Source organism: Chiloscyllium punctatum, chromosome 15 (assembly GCF_047496795.1).
Source record: "Chiloscyllium punctatum isolate Juve2018m chromosome 15, sChiPun1.3, whole genome shotgun sequence".
Lineage (NCBI taxonomy): Eukaryota > Metazoa > Chordata > Chondrichthyes > Orectolobiformes > Hemiscylliidae > Chiloscyllium > Chiloscyllium punctatum.
This window is the reverse complement of record NC_092753.1, coordinates 35012215-35030528: the sequence shown is the minus strand read 5'-3', so window position 1 is coordinate 35030528 and position 18314 is coordinate 35012215. Positions and strand designations below refer to the sequence as shown.

At 39.0% G+C, this 18314-nt stretch overlaps 1 protein-coding gene across 5 annotated transcripts in view; it reads left to right on the top strand.

Moving 5' to 3' along the window:
* LOC140486192 (rho guanine nucleotide exchange factor TIAM1-like) overlaps positions 1-18314 on the top strand; it is a 334442-nt gene that overhangs the window by 224372 nt on the left and 91756 nt on the right. For all 5 annotated transcript variants that reach the window (XM_072584976.1, XM_072584973.1, XM_072584974.1 and 2 more), the window contains 2 exons: positions 6752-6967; positions 13879-13958. In XM_072584976.1, coding sequence (XP_072441077.1) covers positions 6752-6967; positions 13879-13958 — 296 coding nt within the window. The remainder of the gene's footprint in view (positions 1-6751; positions 6968-13878; positions 13959-18314) is intronic.

The following is an 18314-nucleotide window of genomic DNA, read 5'->3' as shown; positions in this document are numbered from 1 at the left end:
TGTGATGGTAGAAAGAACTCAGAACGGTGAATGCACCACAGAAGTGTCCAGAAAAGCCACGCACATGGACCAGATCCTGAACTACAACAGCACAAACGAGAAGTTGCATTCGGACCCTGTTCAAAAGGCCTACAACATACTGCAGCACACCCGACTTGCAAAGAGAAGAAGGAGGAATATGTCTACAGAGTCTTCACCAAGAACAGCTATATCTGCAATTTCATTTGCACATGTCTAACAGACAACAACATGATGAGGACTGCCATGACTCAACACTAGCTGCTCTACCTTGTGTAAAAAGCATCTCTGAACTGACAGCCAGATGTATCCGATCACTCTGATTCATTACAGCCCATAAACTGACAGCCACGCTCAGACAACAACTCATCAGGACAAAAGACCCTATACCCATCATGCATGACAAACGTAATTTACAAAATTTCATGCAAAGACTGCACAAAACACTATATAGAAAAAACAGGCAGACAACTGGCAATCCACATCCATGAACACCAACTAGCCATTAAATGCCATGACCAGCTTCCCTCCTAGCTATACACACAAATGACACAGACCACAAATTCGACTGGGACAACGCAATGATCATAGGACAAACTAAACAGAGGACAGCCAGAATATTTCGGGAGACATGACAGTCATCCACAGACTCCATCACCAAGCACATAGACCTAGACCCAGTATACTGGCCACTACAATGAACAACTGGCACCAGTAACCAGAAGCAGCAGAAACAGAACAAAATAAATCCCAGAAGAGACAGTACAGCAGCGCTTCACGGGAGGCTTCAAAGCACTGAAGATGTCACTTCATCAGGGGACAAAACGTCTGCAAACAAGTTCCCAGCTCAGTGAACACACCCACAACCACGGCAACCAGCACCCGAGCTATAAATCTTTATGAAAACCTTGAAGACTGTTCAGCCCATCGTATCTTTTAGATTGTGATGATTTCTTAAGTATACAAATCGTACCATATATTTTCTTAATCCTATTTATTGCTTAGTCTTGCCCACTTAGTTTCCAAAACAAATGCAACTTTGTTGGGAGTTGGGACCAGAGGACAAGGGATTTGTTGGGAGTTAAGAGACAGGTGGAAAATAGTTGAAAGAAACTGCAGTTTCTGCATCTCCAAATTACAGCTAATACTGATATCCTTCATAAACCTTGGCCAGTATCCAGTTCTAAGCTTTTGGAAGCCATTTTTGCTCTATAAGTAAAATCATACAGATCAAAGTGAATGTCAGCTGAGCACAGTACAGCCGGTGAAGAATGCAAGACCACCACTGCTTCTGTGAAACTGTTTGGAAGCCAAATACTGAATGGAGACTTTTTGTTCTCTAATGCTATTGGTTGCTATCTTTAGTATACTAACAGTAATACAGCATTGACTATAAAGTAAAATATTTCAGTGAAGTTTGTATTCATCTTAATGTTCAGTGGAGTCAAATTAAAAAACATAAGCACCAAGAATTTAGGCCATTCATTCACACACAAGTTGTGGAGCAACTGTACTATGATCAGAGTGATTCTTGCAGCCTTTCCTATCCATTTTCTGAATGGACAGTTTCAGCATGCTATCTGAAAGTACTGGGGGAGTCACATCATTGGATTAGTAATTGAGGCCCCTGGCCAGTACCCTGGGGATGCAGTTATAATCCCACCATGTGGCAGCTGGTAGTTCTTAAATATAATGAATTAGTCTGAAATATAAAGCTAGTCTCATTTAATGATGACCGCAACTAGCAATGACTGTAAAAACCTATTTGGTTCACTAATATCATTTAGGGAAGGTAATCTGCTGTCCTTACTTGGTGTGGCCTACTGACAACAGATGGTCAGCAATGTGGTTGCCTTTTAACCACCGTCTGAAATAGCTGAGCAAACCACTCCATGCAAAGACTCAGTATTATTTATCTGGAGAAAACCTGCAGAAAGCTAGGATCTAAAGGGATTCAGGGGTACTTGCTCATGAAAAACAGAATACTAGCACTGATGCAGCAGGTCATAGGAAGACTATTGAATGTTGACCCTTTTATTATAAGAGGATTGGAGTGTAAGAAGAGAGAGATGTCTTACTGCAAGGTGCTGGTGGGACCATATTTGGATTACTGAGCATGGTTTTAGTCCCCTTATTTAAAGAAAGGTATCCTTTCATTAAAGCAGTTCAAAGAATGTTTGCTAAGATGATCCCTGGTATGGAGGAATTGTCTGATGACCAAAGGCTAAACAGGATGGAACTCGCTCAGTGGAATTTAGAAGACTGAGAAGTGATCTCATTGAAACATATAGGATTCCTAAAGGGCTTGACAGGGTAAATCCTAAGAGGATGTTTCCCCTCTTGAGAGAGTCCAGGACCAGTGGGCACAGTCTAGGAATAAAGGGGTGTTAATTTAAGATTGAGATGAGCAGGAATTTCTCCTCCCAGATGGATGAGAGTCTTTAGAACTCCTTGCCATTGTGAGCAATGGGCACACAGTCCTTGTGTATATTTAAGTCTGATGTAGATTCTTGATCAGTAGGGGAACCGAGGATAATAGGGAAAAGGCAGGAAAATGAACATGAGGAATTCAGATCAACCATGATCCTATTGAATGGTGAAGCAGGATTGAGGAGCTAAATGGTCTACTCCTGTTACTGTTTCTTATGGACAATTCATAGCACTGCATTGTAATATCCTATTTAATAGTCATTAAAATTTTAGTTCAGCTTTTTACAGTGGAACTTTCGGGTCCATGAAATGACCTTGCAGGCTAGTCACTGCAAGGCCTTTGGGAATGAGCAACAGATTCCAGCCTTGCCAGTGACACCCATATGCCATGAAAGAATGTAGGATAAAGAATTTGGGGTTATACTCCTATTTATCTGACATGATTCTGGAATATTTGCAGAACCCTGATTAAAGCAGCATTAGCATGATTTGGCTCTCAAGAGCAACATTGAAACTTGGCTCTCGGCTGTGTAACTGACAAATACAGAAAATATTGTTTACTAATTTGTGTTATCCTCAGCATTCCACAGCACGTGATCCAAAAATGAAAAAGGTAACTACCGATAACATTTAGACTTTAGCACAGTTCAAAGGGGAGGTCCTTTCTGGTGAAGCAAGTGTCAAAGTAGTTCTACAATGCATTCTGTCATGGAAGAAAGCATTCTAATGGTCTAACACATAAGCAAGAGGCTCCAGGATTTTTCCAGTGCAATAATAATCTCTGTTGATGAGGTGTAGAGGAAGACATTTGCTCTATTTGCTGGGAGCCAGGAAATGGTAGGACCAGATGTTTAATATCCGGAACAGAGCCCTGAGAACCTGAATACATTGTTTAAAAAATGTTGCGTCCTCACACTAGTGATCAAGTTCAGAGCATACTCCTTCAAATGCCACGTCCCTCCAAGACTCAGTAACTACTTGATACACGACAGCCCAATCACACCTGCGTCAATTCCTTATCAAGCAGAATTCATACTCAACAATCATAGCTTCACCTTGTACACACTTAGCAATGCTTAAAATCCACATTCACATCTCACAGCTCAAACCCACACTACCATTTTTCAACAATGATGGGCATATCACCCATACTGACTGGCACACGTACTTTTTTATAGTGCAAGCTAGAGTGCAGCTGAATATCCTCATCCTGATGATTTGCTGCAGCCAGAGCCAGTTTTGTGAGGGAAATGATTGAAGATGCTGGCATCTCTTTCCATGGCACTTTCTGAAAATTCTATATATTCTCATTCACAAGTTGCTTGCCAACTCTCACCACGACTTTACTTTTCTCCTTCAACATACCCAGCCAAGTTTCTGTTTTTGGGTAGTACTGGAAGAGCAATAGAGAGAAGAGCAAGTAAACAGCATCAACTTCACCAGATTGCAAAAAATAAAAAAGCCAGTGCAGCAGAAACATTCAAAACTATTATCTAAATCAAAGAATACAAGCACAAACGAGTCACTCTCAGATTTTCCCTCACTGCCTGTTTACTGTTGTATGTTTGTCTGTCCTGATACTGCAACACAGTTTTACCTCAGACACTGCAGTGTGGATGATGGAACAGAACTGAATTTCAGTGAAGGAGACTGCTAATAATTTGGAGGATGACTTTGAACACCTGTGGCCAAGAGGAACTGGCTGCAGAGTGTGACATCTTGGTACAAATGACTCAAATTTGGGCTGCTCTATGCACAGCACATTTTATTGTGTGTACCCATTAGCTTTTCCCTGGGGGCTGCTCCATTGACGTGCTCCACTGAGGTCTCTGCAGCAGAACTCATTTATGACCTCGCCCTCTGGAGAGCTGGTTGTCTCTGCTTTCCTTGCCTCTTGTCTCAGATGTAGACAACTCATCTACAATTTGTTACTGTGTATAGAACCTGTCTCTATTCATCCGATCCAATCATGCAGTCAGCAACAGAAAAGGAATTGTGGATTTTTTTTCTGTACTAATGTAGTACGTGACAAGCAGTTGTCTTGGATATTACCAGAAACTAAAATTATAATCATTGAGAAATCTCTGTAGCTGCAGTTCCTAGAGATCTCACTGGGTGGTAGCACAATTCTGGGCATGATATGCAGCTCTGGCTCCCAGTTCAACTGGTACTGTATGTGAAAGGCAAAAGGCACAAGAGATAGAATTTTATCTACCCTATTGGGGGATTTGCAGGTGACTGGCATGAGGGAAGGGTCAATAAAATTTCCCAATGACCTCTGACAGTTTTACAGTGAGTGGTGAGGTGCAGGGTATTCCACCCACTCTTGCCCAGTTGAGGCCTGTAAAAGACAAATTATTGACAACTTAATTGTCCATTAGCCCCACACTTAGCCTCAACTTTGAGACTGGCTGAAAGAGTTGAATGGCTGGGGGAATCTCAGCAGGCCACGCTAATTGGGTTTTGTCTGTATGGCATCTCCTATTGTTGCTGGGGTTGCACATCAGAACCCTCATGGAATACATCCCAAATTTTATTTTGAGGAAGTGGAAGATACCTGTGCGTAGATTCTTTTAACATGGGGTTGCCATTGTGTGCAAGCTATCGCACAGTATTAACAGAGCAACTTCTTTGACCAAAGCAGGGATATGCAAGATGATTTGAGATAAGGCTTTACTGCACAGATAGGCACTAATACACATGTCATTGCTCGTAATACCTCCCCTTCAAGAAGTCTTCAGACTTGCTCATTGTGGACCGGTGCTGAAGCAAAGTGTGTGTTCTACGTCCCAGTAAAATCAGTGAAAATTAACTGCTGCTAGAACAATAAGCAAGGCTCAAGTAACACTATTGGTACTGCCTGCTTACAATAATGGCCTCCATCATCGGTATCTTGTCAGTCAGCAACATAGTTAACACCAGCTAGAGACACACACGTCATTCAAGATAGCAGGCAGCGTTGATTCTAGTATTGCCTTTGTTGCTGTTAATTGACATGAGTAAATCATGTCATGATTCCTGCATTCTGTTTCAGAGAATATTAAATTTTGTTTTTCCCCCAAAACGCTGAGAATAATCAAAGGCTATATTTTGAAAATGTTGGCTCTGGCTTGCTGTGTTCTTTTCTTTATTTTCCTCCATTTGCCACCAAATGCATATTGTCGCATTCATCTTAATACCATACACCAGTATCTTTGTTGCAAGTCTTCTATAAAATATGTTTACAGTTTGAGTTATCCACTCTGCTTCAAAATAATTCTGTAAATTTGATCAATATGACCTAATTTTTAGAACCTTCTTTGTCTGGCTCTGATCATCTCTTTTTTTTTCTCCATGTACATAGTAATGTCATGGTAAGTGATCAAATCTAATAGCTCATTAAGAGCTGAAGTAAGGGTATTTGCCCTATGATTCCCATCCTATTCCGAACTTTATTTTTATGGTAGGAGTCAAATCTTGTATTTTATTTCTTGTGTTCTCTGACATAATTTTAATATGATTTTCCTCTTTTTTTTCCCCCGTAAAATACCCAATTTGACTTATTTTGCCCTTTTTAATTTCAAATTGTTATATTCATTTAATTTCATTTTATTTTGTGCAGTTGCAGTATCTCAAATCCCTCCCTGCTCTTTGGCTGCCTATTCACTCGACTCCACTTATGTAAAACCAAGCCTTCTGTTACTAATTGGAGTAGCAATAGCTAGTCTGAGAAATCAGTCTTGCAAAATGTCTGTGCACTTGTTGACTCGTTTTAAATGATTACTGTTCAAGTTGCAACTCTACTGCTAATCCACAACTCTCCAAATTGTTATCTATATACTGCCTTCTGAAATTCAGTAGCATATAATATAGAGCCATTATTGTGGACTTGTATTTTATTATTGCTCAATTCAATGCAAAAATCTGTGCGCACCACTTCTCCATTTGCCCTTGATGCTTTTCCTCTCAACATGTGTAGTTAAATCATGAAGGAAATGAGCGATTTCTTTTTTTGTGTAGAATGAGTTCCTGATGCCAGGAAATAGCTTGGTGACAATACTGCCTGCAAAAGCATTGTTATAAGGCGAGGCTTTTTTCCACATACTTTAAGAAGAAATTGGCGAATGATCGACCCAAGGCTGCTGACACGCCCAGCCCCCTCAGGGTTTCTTTGAACTAGTTGTTTGCTTTTAAGGCTGTCAGAAATGCATCTTGAGAGAAGAGTTTAAAATAAAGTTTAAAACATTAAAAATGCTGAAGGAAGGTGAATATTACTTTCGGAATTGTAAATTTTTAATGTAATATATTTCGCTTTTGCAATTAGGTCTAAGAGTTGGTGATGAAGTTTTGGAAATTAATAAAATGAAAGCCAAAGATCTGGTTGTGTCTGACTTGAAGACTATCCTCTCTGCACCATCACTTTCTCTCACTCTGCGAACAATTGGTCAACCAGCGGATGGATGTATGTGCACTTCACCTCTTCGTCGAGTCGTGGCAACTGATGCATTGAGTGACAGTGGATTTGTTTGCAGCCATCAAGGTAGTGACTACCATTCCCTTTTAAATACTTTATGATCCATAGGAGTGTCTTTAATGGCAATAGTACAGTGATATGCCATGGGAGTGATTTTATCTTTAAACTGTCACATGGGAAACTGCTGGGTTTTTGAAACAGTTGTAATACACCCCACCCATATGTTTTTAATGGAAATTGGAGAAAATGGTAGTACAAGCAGCAAGTTTATTCCTGTCTATATTTATAAAGGAAAATTGAATTAAAAGTATACCTAGCATTGCTATTCACTTTCTACTTGATTCAATTAAAAAATTTTCTTTATGATATTCTGGCAATGCTGGTCTAGATTGTGGTTTTGTAACATGAAGTAAAGGCCATATATATTGGCTTCTACAGCTGTCTAGAATGTAATGTTTTTGGAGTCTCATTATTGCAAATAACTTATCATTTAACATTTTAAAAATTTAAATATGAATAAAAATGTTTATAGAATCTCTACAGTGTGGAAACAGGCCAGACAGCCCTTCGAGTCCGCACTGACCCTCTGAAGAGCATCCCACCCAGACATACACCCCTGCCCTAGCCCTGTGGCTCTGCATTTTCTATGGCTAACCCACCTAGCCTACACGTCCCTGGACACGATAAGCAATTTAGCATGGCCAATCCACCTAACCTGCACATCTTTGGACTGTGGGAGGAAACCAGACCACCTGGAGGAAACCCACCCAGACATGGGGAGGATATGCAAACTCCACACAGATAGTCACCGAGGTGGAATCAAACCCAGGTTCCTGGCACTGTGAGGCAGCAGTGCTAGCTGCTGAGCCACCATGCTGCATGCAATGTAACTTTGCTTTCTACATAGTGGGTGACATTAAAAAAAATTTTGCCTAGATGGGGGTTAGATGTTTGGAATTCTTTGACACACCATTGTACCAGCATTTGCATTTTTTTTAAACATAAAATTCAATGTATACTCGAAAGAGTGTTTACAGGGAAAAAAAAAGTGAGCTAAGATTAGATGATGAACAGGCGGAAAAACATCAGCACTTTTTGACAGATCAAGTGAGCTATTTCTGAGCTGCAGCAGTCTATGATAGAAAGTGAAAGTGACTGTCCCTGGTTTCAAAGCAACACTAAAAAGAAGGCTCAAAGGGTCCTAAGAAAAACTGAAGTCCGTGGGGAGCAGATGGTGGAAAAAAAAACTCATGAATTGCCAAGGCCTTACCTGACAGCACGGAAAATAGTCATATTTATTGCGGTCAGCTTCAGGAGTTTCTCAGGGCAGTGTTCTCGGCCAAAGACTGCTTCATCAATCACCTTCAACATAAAGTAAGAATGTTGCTTCTGATTGCACAAGTTTCAGTTCCATTTGCAAATCCTCAAACAATGAAATAGCTTATGCTAATATGGAAGAAGACCCAGTAGTCAGGCTTGGTTAAATAGATGGCTTCTGTAATAATAATCAGGATGTACAAGCGCTGGGAAACAAATTGTGTCTAATGCCACCTTGTACATGTGCAGGTTAGAGGCTGCGTGTTTTGTCTATGTCTCCGGTCTTGACACCCCAAACACATCCTACTACTTACAAGGCACATTTCAAAATTATGATAGAATATTCTCCATTTCCTATATGTGAACAACAACAAAAATACTGAAGACACTCACCTCTGTCCAGGAAAATGCAGACCCCTTGATTGGCTCCACATGCACAAACTTTATACATCCACTGATGTGTCCATATCCCAAAGAATAATGAAGAAAACTTCTTTAATGGGAATTGGCAGATAAATAAGTCTCAGACTTAGTTTCTGATAATACCTTAGCCTTTTCAATGTGCTGTCTTGCTCATCCACTTTGACTATCTCCACGACTTTTCATTTGTTGCTTTGTTCCTAATGTAAGGTAACATTAGAACAGATGATCTGCGAGATCAAAACTTCCATGTGTTCCAGACCACAAATCTAGCTGTGAAATCTGTTACAGGCCCATGAAAGCCAGCTAAATTGGTATCCTGGCAACAACTAAACATGCTCCTTTCTCTCTCTGCATCATCTGCAAAGATGCACCAAAACCTTATTTTACTAATAGATAGACAGTTATTGATTTGAAAGTTAGCAGAACCAATCAGATCAATACTGTGGAGTTGCTGGTAAGATGATCGAGATAAGTGGGCACTCATTTTTGTTCTTTATTCTGTGGTTGGAGATCGGTGGATAGCAACAAGCATGTTTAGCTGGCTCTTTTGGATCCAGTGGAATTAGGTCTATGGATTTGAACCACCACCAATTTGAAGTTGTGAAGAAAATGAATACCAGCAGATTGACTTATGCTCTGCCACAATTTGCAAAGGTTCTCACTGACCCTTGAATAGAGGTATTTTGTGTTGAAATGAATAGTTGTTCCATTCTCAGGTAATATGTAAAACAGTGCTTTCTAACTGCAGGAATGGCTAGAAAATGAATTTCTTGGTTTTAAATATAAAACAAAGGTTATATGTGACCTGGACTTTGCTTTTGCAACGTTCTGTTGCTTTCTTCACCAAGGGTGCCTGCTTTTCTTGGTTTCTTTAAACCAAAACTCAGAATAAAACCCTGATTTGCATGAGAAAGCATCAAGAAACAGAAAGAGGATAGAAGTCTGTTTCAGGCAGAATGTGTGTTGCCAGAGAATTAATTGAATAGCTAGAATAAGGATAATAGTAACATTCTGGGCTTATGTTAGCAACTGTTGGAATAATAATATATAAAGCCCCGTATGCAGCTTTTGCCTATACATTTTTAGTTCAGTCATTCACACAACTAACCAGCATGACGTTCGAATCAATGTCATACCAGCATGAAGTTATTTAAACTTTAGTACAATATGCAAACCAAATGAGTGCAATGTAGTAGGATAAATTTGGTTTCTTTTCACTGCTAATCAGTTCTGTATGGGAGAGGATGATGATATCAGTTATGTTGATGTAGAGATTTAAATAAGAGTCGTCATTTTGTCATGAAAACAATTTACACCATTGTTCTATGCTTCTGATACTAAATCAACTGGGATATTGAAAGGATACTTAATGGACCATATCTTGTGGCCAGCAGCAACATAATGGTGCTTGCTGCTGACCTCAAAGTATCTAGCAATCTCTGAGACACTTATTTCCTTTTTTTTGATGTCGTTTTGAATCTGATTGTAAATCAAAGGCATCGTTACGCATCTAGCAGCACTTCAGTAATCAAGCAGAATAAGCAGCTAATCACATTGAAATGGTCTCATTGAAAATAATCCAGGAGGTAACCACTCAAAGACTTCACTTTTAAACTTTATTGTAGAGAAAGGGAAATTTATATTGGAACGCAGTGATAAAATTAAGATAGAAACTAAAGTATCATAAACTTTATTTTAAGCTGCTTTTAAATAAAATGAAACTAAACTCCTTGACACCTAATAAATATTAATTTATTGTGAAATTTTATATCTGGTGCAAAAAGATAATACTTAAATTGCCTTAAGCTGAATAATGAAACTTAGATCACAGGTTTAAACCAAATGTGGCATTTCTGTAAAGTAGAATTTGCAGCCTTGCCAGGAGTTTATTGGACTTGGTGTCAATCTCCTGCCGTTGAAAGCAATGGAGGACATTTCGAACCAATATTTTATAAACCAGTAAATTAATATTATCAACGTAATTCATACAGGTGCTTATTGTGTGTCGTAAAATGGTCATCTAATTGTGTACCTGGAAGCTCGGTGTCATAAAGCATAAGCTGGTCCCAACATGTACTTCACTCTTTCCTTCCCAGTGAGCACTGCTGGTCGAAAAATTACATAAACCTACTACTAACAATTTGAAGTAGGTTAAAACTAATAGAACTAGATTTAGTTCTGAATGATCTTAAAGAAAATTGTATGACTTGCTGAGAATTTATGAAGGAAATTTAAGTTGGCACACAGTGGGCTTTGGCAGTCGGTTTGATAGATACCGTGGTGTTTATGGCACCTTAACTGGAAGGAGTCATGCTCCATTGTTTGACTATCTCTCTGTCCTTTTTTCACCTTTAATGCTGATGACATGCTGTTGTCTGTACAGTGGTGGTCATTCCTTGATTCATCGAATTCCTATAGTTCAGAAAGAGGCCATTTGGCCTGTCAAATCTGCAGTGACCCCTCCAAAGACCATCTCACCCAGACCCACCCTCCACCCTATCCATGTTACCCCCACATAGTTTTTTTTTACCATGGCTAACCCACCTAACCTGCACATCCCTGGACACCAGTGGGGATTTTTTTATTAGCTAACCTGCACATGTTTGGACTGTAGGAGGAAATTGGAACACCCGGAGGAAACCCATGCAGACATGGGGACAATGTGCAAATTCCACATAGACAGTTGCCCAAGGCTGGCATTGAACCTGAGTCCCTGGCGCTTTGTGGCCCTATAATTGATTTGATAATTGATCATGTGGACCTTGGTCTCGTCTTGATAGAATTCTTTTGTTTAAGTTTTAAAAACAGAGAACGTAATAACTCTGAGCAAGATTAGGCAATTAAACACCCCTGAGCCTGCTTCACCATTCAATATGATCATGGCCTGATTTCATCTTTGCCTCAACATCACTTTCTTGCCTGCTGCTTATTAGTAAATGCATTAACAACAACATTTCTTCTCTTTGCCGATCCTATAACAATAACAACTAGTGGGGCAGGGTCATAAGACAGAATCTATAACAAAAGATTACAGTGTCGTGCAATTAAAGCAATATATTTAACAAACTAGATTGCCCTTAAATCTTTTAATCTGTTAGAAGGGGTTGCAGGTTTTGGTTCATTAATATGTAAATCCCTGTCTCACTGAAAGGTACATATGTTCTGCACCACACCAAAATTAGTTTTCAATTGTACTGAAAATATGTAGAGAAGAAAATGGCAATTCAACATTGTTATGACTGTGGTTGTATAGGAAGAAAAAGTATAGGATGAATTTTACATATTAATGAACCAAAACCTGCAACCCATTTTAAAAGATGAAAGACTTAACAGCAATCCAGGTTTGTTCAATATATCGTTTTAATTGCATGATACTGTGATCTTTTTGCTTTCAATTCTGTGACTTATGATCCTGCCCCACTAGTTACCTGATGAAGGAGCAGTGCTCTGAGAGCTGGTACTTCCAAATAAACCTGTTGGGCTATAACCCACTTTTGTGTGATTTTTAACTTTGTCCACCACAATCCAACACTAGCAACTCCACATCATGGCTACCATCAAAATTGGCTTTCCTCCAACTTAAAGCTTCTAAGTTTTAGGTCCAGTCTATTCCATCACTATTTAAAAACTTGTAGAATTATGATCACTGCCCCCAAAGTGCTCCCCCATTGACACCTCCGTCACCTGCCCTGCCTTATTTCCCAAGGGTTGGTCAAGTTTTGCAGCTTCTCTCATAGGTACGTCCACATGCTGAATCAGAAAATGTTCTTGTATACACTTAACAAATTCCTCTCTATCCAAGTCCTTAACACTATAGCAGTCCCAGTCTATGTTCAGAAAGTTAAAATCCTCTACCATAACCACCTTACTATTCTTATAGATAACAGAAATCTCCTTGGAAATTTCTTTTTCAATTTCCCTCTGACTACTGGGGTATCTACAGTACAATCCCAATCAGGTGATCATCCCTTTCTTATTTCTCAGTTCCATCCAAATAGCTTCCCTGGAAGTATTCCCAGAAGTACCATCCCTAAGTACAGTTGTAATGTTATCCCAAATCAAAAATGCCACTTCTCCTCCTTTCTTGCCCTCCACCTCCCTTTTCTAATCTTCCTATCACATCTATTGCTTAGAACATTATGCTGCCAATCCTAAGGACAGATCATATAAAAATTAAAACATTGATTTGAAGCACTTTTGAAAAGAGTCAAGTCACCTGGAAATGTTCTGGTTATTGATCTCCATTAGTGACTGGAAGGTTCCAACTTCGGTGGCTTGACATTTGTAAGTAGTTGCAGTGAAATTTACTGCCTGCTTTTAGCTGTTAAGCTCAACAGGAGAGCAGACTGGGTTAGGTTTCCCAAGCCAAAAATGTTTGCAGCTGTGTCAGTTTGGATGTATCACTCCTGCTTTGGATGAAAAAAAAAATCATCCTATACTTTTCCTTACTATACTGCCACAGTCATTACAACGTTGAATTGCTATTTGTTTTCTCTTCACATTTTCAGTGCCAATTGAAAACTAATTTTGCTGTGGTGCAAAACATATGTACCTTTCAGTGAGGCAGAGCATTGCAGGGAAAGAAAAGTTGATTAAAGTTGAATAAATGGAAAATATTGTCAGTGAATCAGTGCTCACAAATTGCACTGTTAATGTCGACTGCAGTCCATCCCATTTTTCTTGTGCTGACTCTATCACTTTTTTAAAAAAAAATAATTAAAGGGAACTTGGATACTGTAATCTCTACAAGCTGTTATCACGCTTTTAAAATAATTACACAGACTTGAAAGAGTGATCTGTACCAGCAGCTGTACATGTCCTTTCACACTCCCACAATTGTTAAAAGTGAACAGACTAACAGATATAAAGTTTACAGCATTAATGGATTTTGTAGCAGTAATCCTGTTACCCAAAACCTGTCCTATTATTTGTTCACAAAAGCTTCATGTCATAGCTTTGAGTTGATCTGTGAACACTGCACAATGTATCAGTAATGTGGGATTAATTACAACATGCTGTATTCATTCTTAGCTGAAAATGTTTTCTGTCCATTCAAAAATGCTAATGCTCTCTATTGACATCCAAAGGTTAACAAAAAGTCAGGTACAGTATTTAGATGCAATTTTAAAATGATGCAGACTTTAATTTACTTTTAAATTGGTAAAACTTTAATCATTGATAAATTGCTGAAATTTGTTGCTTGAATTATGTAATTACTTCTATTTGTTTCTGGACAGATACGTTAAACAACCATACCGAACCAAGCCATGATAAAGAGAGACCCAGTGAATCACTTGAGCCTGGTGAAGCATGTAAGGTAAATCAGTTGTATTATATACAGGTGTACAATTGCAGTTATGCTTATTCCATAAATTCTTCCTTCTGCCCATTCAGTAAATTCTGAAGACTTTGAATAAAAAGCCGTAGCTTTATTGGAATATAAATCTTTTTGATCTTATTAGGATTGTCCCAGCTTCTAGAGTAAATCTTCCCTCCCATGTTGAGCAGTTGTTACTAAATTTTCTGCTCATTACCTGCAGTCCTAAAATTTTGGAGAAGCTATATAATAGAAACAAGAAGTGGAGATGTGCACTTTCATGGAAGCTTATTTTTCTGGTTATGTTCCAGCAGTGTAAACAAAGTAGTGCTGCCTAATGTCGTACCTCAGTTAAGCAATACAAGAATTGTTCTGAATATTTTGATATGCAGCATTAGTATTTTGAGTGAAGTTTATGGCATAAATAAAATGCTTTCATTTGCAGATATTTCAAATGCATTCTGGAAATATATAGATGGTGTATTTAAATGCAAGATGTTCTTTTGGAAATAAATGTTGTGCTTTGTTCTGGCAATGTGATAAAAACTAAATTTGCATGATTTCATTTCGTATGTGCAATTTCATTTCAATAAATATTCAGTCCAAAGATGTGCAGATAAGGTGGACAGGCCATGCTAAGTTGCCCCATAATGTTTAGGAATGTGCAGACAAGGTGGGTTAGCCATGGTAAAAGTGGGTTATGGAAATGGATTTGGGTCTGGGTGGGATGCTCTTTGAAAGATCAGTGCAGACTCAGTGGGCCGAATGGCCTTTTTCTGTACTGTCGAGGTTCCTCGATTCTTGTACAAGTGGTGTATTCTGTTAATTTTGGAATACATTTTGGTATTAAAGCAAATGTTTTCAGAACCATTACTTGGGTGGTTAAGGTGTATTACTTTTCTCCATGTAGATAACCACAGAAACAAAATTCAAAACCATAACTTTCACCAAGTTATGGTTATGTTATAGTTTTTAATTATCTGAAAATGATATGTTAAATTATGACTAGCTGCATTAATTTACACACACTGTCTCGAGGAAACAATTATCTGTTTCTCTACTTATTGGGGTCATTATTAATTATTCCATAATTCTGTAGTTTGTTTAGTTGAAAATTCCATGTATAAATCTCTCATCGTCCTATGCAGCCCCTCAGGATCGAGGAAAGATTTGCTCCCACTCCAATCTGGTGGGTTGTGAGGTGGCTGGTAAGCAACATTCCCTTGAAGCTGTGCAGTCATGAGGAACCTGCACGCTGTTGATTGCATGCTGGTGAATGACTTCTGCGTCTGTAAGCCACTGCCACTACAGACTTCTGACATCTGCGTTGCAGCAGAAAATAAATTGCAAGATAATTGCTGATAGGCCCAGTGTGCAATCTAAAGAATGCCACGTATTGGTGAAAATGGTGCTTGAAGGGTTAGTGGATGAGTACCATTTACCAAGACTGGAAGATTGGGGACAGGAAATTTTTATTTTGCAGAAAGTCCATTTTTACAGCACTCAGAATTTTACCAGATTTGGATTGAACAGTATTCATGAGATTTGAGTGATGTGCATGTAAATTGTCACAAACTAACTTAGAGTATGTTGGAATAAAATGCTTGGCCATTTGCATGATGTGGTTCTTGGGGAAGCTTGGAGTTATGTTTTGGTTGTGACCTGGAAGATCACAATACTTTTAAAGAATTATAGTTACAAGTGTAGAAATACAAGTGTATTTCTCATCTCTAATATTGGTCTCAAATTTTGTGACGAGATTCCTGCATCTGGCTTCGCGATAACATTTCCATCTCTTAGGTCAGGTGGTTCGAGGTTCGGTTTCTAACCCCGATGTTTGACTACTTATTCCGGGCTACACTACCAGATATTGGGCTGAGTTTGACCAAGCATTGTCCCTGTGTCAATTTCAGGGAATTTAATAGAGTTTCTCTCTGTGAGCTCTACAGAGTTAGCTGTCTCAATTCTCCTTGCTTTCCTCATTAAGTATGCACCATGGTCACACATTTGTTCACCCACCAGTGGCAGAAGTACCTGTCACTGTCAGCGCCTTTGAGGATTCAATCCACCAGCACCACTTTGGAACCCAACTGTGCACTGAGTCAAATGCGACAAGGCCAAATATCCTTTCACAGTAAAGCATTGGGAGGACAACAAAAATGAGAACTTTTGAGGGCTCATAGATGACATGGGTGACACTTCATTAGGAATAGAGAATCGTATTTTTTAATGTTGTCTCTTTACATCATCACCTGTGTGATTGACTGTCATAGTGACTGCAGCTACAAGAACGAAGCTAAAGAGGCTAACTATCCTTCGTACCATGACATGTTAAAATGCTCTGTGAAGAAGTATTAATTTTACCCTAACACCCAGGGTAACATTATATCTTGGCATTGTTCAATTTGGAGCATCACATAGTGTAAAGCCTTCAAGCAGTTGTTCATATTAAATTGCTTTGAACAGGAAAGCAACAAGAAAAAAACAAAACGTAGCAATTGTTTTTGAGAATAAACAGGGCCTGTTTACCTTTCAAAACAACAACACATTTATTGGAAGTAAGTGTGTCAGTTAGGTTCTGTCTGGCTTACAGTGCCTGATGCTGCATCGCTGTCATGGTGAAGGTGATCTTCTTCCTGCTCAATGTCCTTATCCTCGCCCTTGGAAGACTACTCCTCTCCCAGGTCTTCAACGTCTATCACATCTATCACATTTTGCTGCATGCAAAAGCAGCACCTTTCAAGGTCTTCCCAAACTAATCCAAGCATCAGAACATTACCTTCAGGAGATCTCTTGTCTGCTTCACACTAGCCCTTGTATGGATAAAATCTGCAGCCATTGTTACGAAGAGTGGTTTAGCTCATGTCAAGGAGAGATAGACGTATGGAATAACAGTTTCATTTTGGTCTTATCTGGTTACATGCAAAGTTGATTAGTATATTGCCTGTGAAATGCTTTGAGAGCCATCTATTATCTATGCAGTGCCTTATTATGAAGAAATTTTATGACTTCCTCTATCCACTGTATAAATGAATATCTGTTTAATTTCTGAATTTCCGTTTCATGCATTTCTGTCTTATAATCTATTGGATATATAACGACAATGATTTTGAATTTTGGTATGATGTGTTCCCCTCATGCTTCTACATTTCTAGCAATAATCCTGGAAACATATTGGAGGAAATTCTCACTTAACCACATTGACAGAATCTAATCAATCACCTTTTGCAATGGAAAATAATACTGGGCAAGTACTAAAATAGACCACCAGTTTCATCTTATCTACAGGCTGGTAAGGTTAAAATGATTCCAGCCAAAATCTCTGGCTTTTTCATACCCTTTTCAAGTATTAATGTACATGGCTCAGGTTAGAGTCATAGAGATGTACAGCATGAAAACAGACCCTTCAGTTCAACTTGTCCATGCCGACAAGATATCCTAAATTAATGTAGTCCCATTTGCTAGCACTTGGCCCACACCCCTCTAAACCCTTCCTATTCATGTACACATCCAGATACCTTTTAAATGCTGTAATTGTACCAGTCTCCTCCAATTCCTCTGGCAGTTCATTCCATTCACATACCACCCTTTGTGTGAAATGTTGCCCCTTAAGTCCCTTTTAAATCTTCCCCCTCATCGCCCTCTAGTTCTTGGGCTCCCCCAACAAATCTACTGTTGAACTGTTTTTTACTGGTCTGCCAGCTGCTTTGTTTTGGTTGATCTTTTGGTGTTAGTTAAACAGCATATCATATCATGTTAACCGTCCTCTAGAGCATTCCTGATTACAGATTGATATCACTGTTCCAGACTGATGTTAAATGCTATGTTTCTGTGTACATTTTATATCTTAATAGGATACCATTTCAAAAGTAAAAGAACCTGAGGGATGTAAGACAAAACTTTGTCTGTAAATACAGGAAGATAGGGTTTAGGCTTGTTCAGAGCCGATTCAAGTTAAATTTAGAGTCTGTGGCTGGCTGTTAGCATTGGAGTCCATCCACAATGAAAGATAGATTAAGATTTATTCAGTTGTGCACACAGACTGTGTGCAATGCACGTAAACATAATTGAATAGAGAACTAGCTGGGCAGCAGGAGACAGAGTAGTAGTGGAAGGGAGTTTCTCAAAATGGAGAACTGTGATCAGTGGTGTTCCACAGGGATGCATGCTGGGACCACTGTTGTTTGTGATATAAGTAAATGATTTTGAGGAACATATAGATGGTCTGATTAGCAAATTTGCAGATGACACTAAGATTTGTGGAGTCGCAGATAGTGAAGGGGACTGTCAGAGAATGCAGCAGAATGTAGATAAATCGGAGACATGGGCAGAGAAATGGCAGATAGAATTCAATCC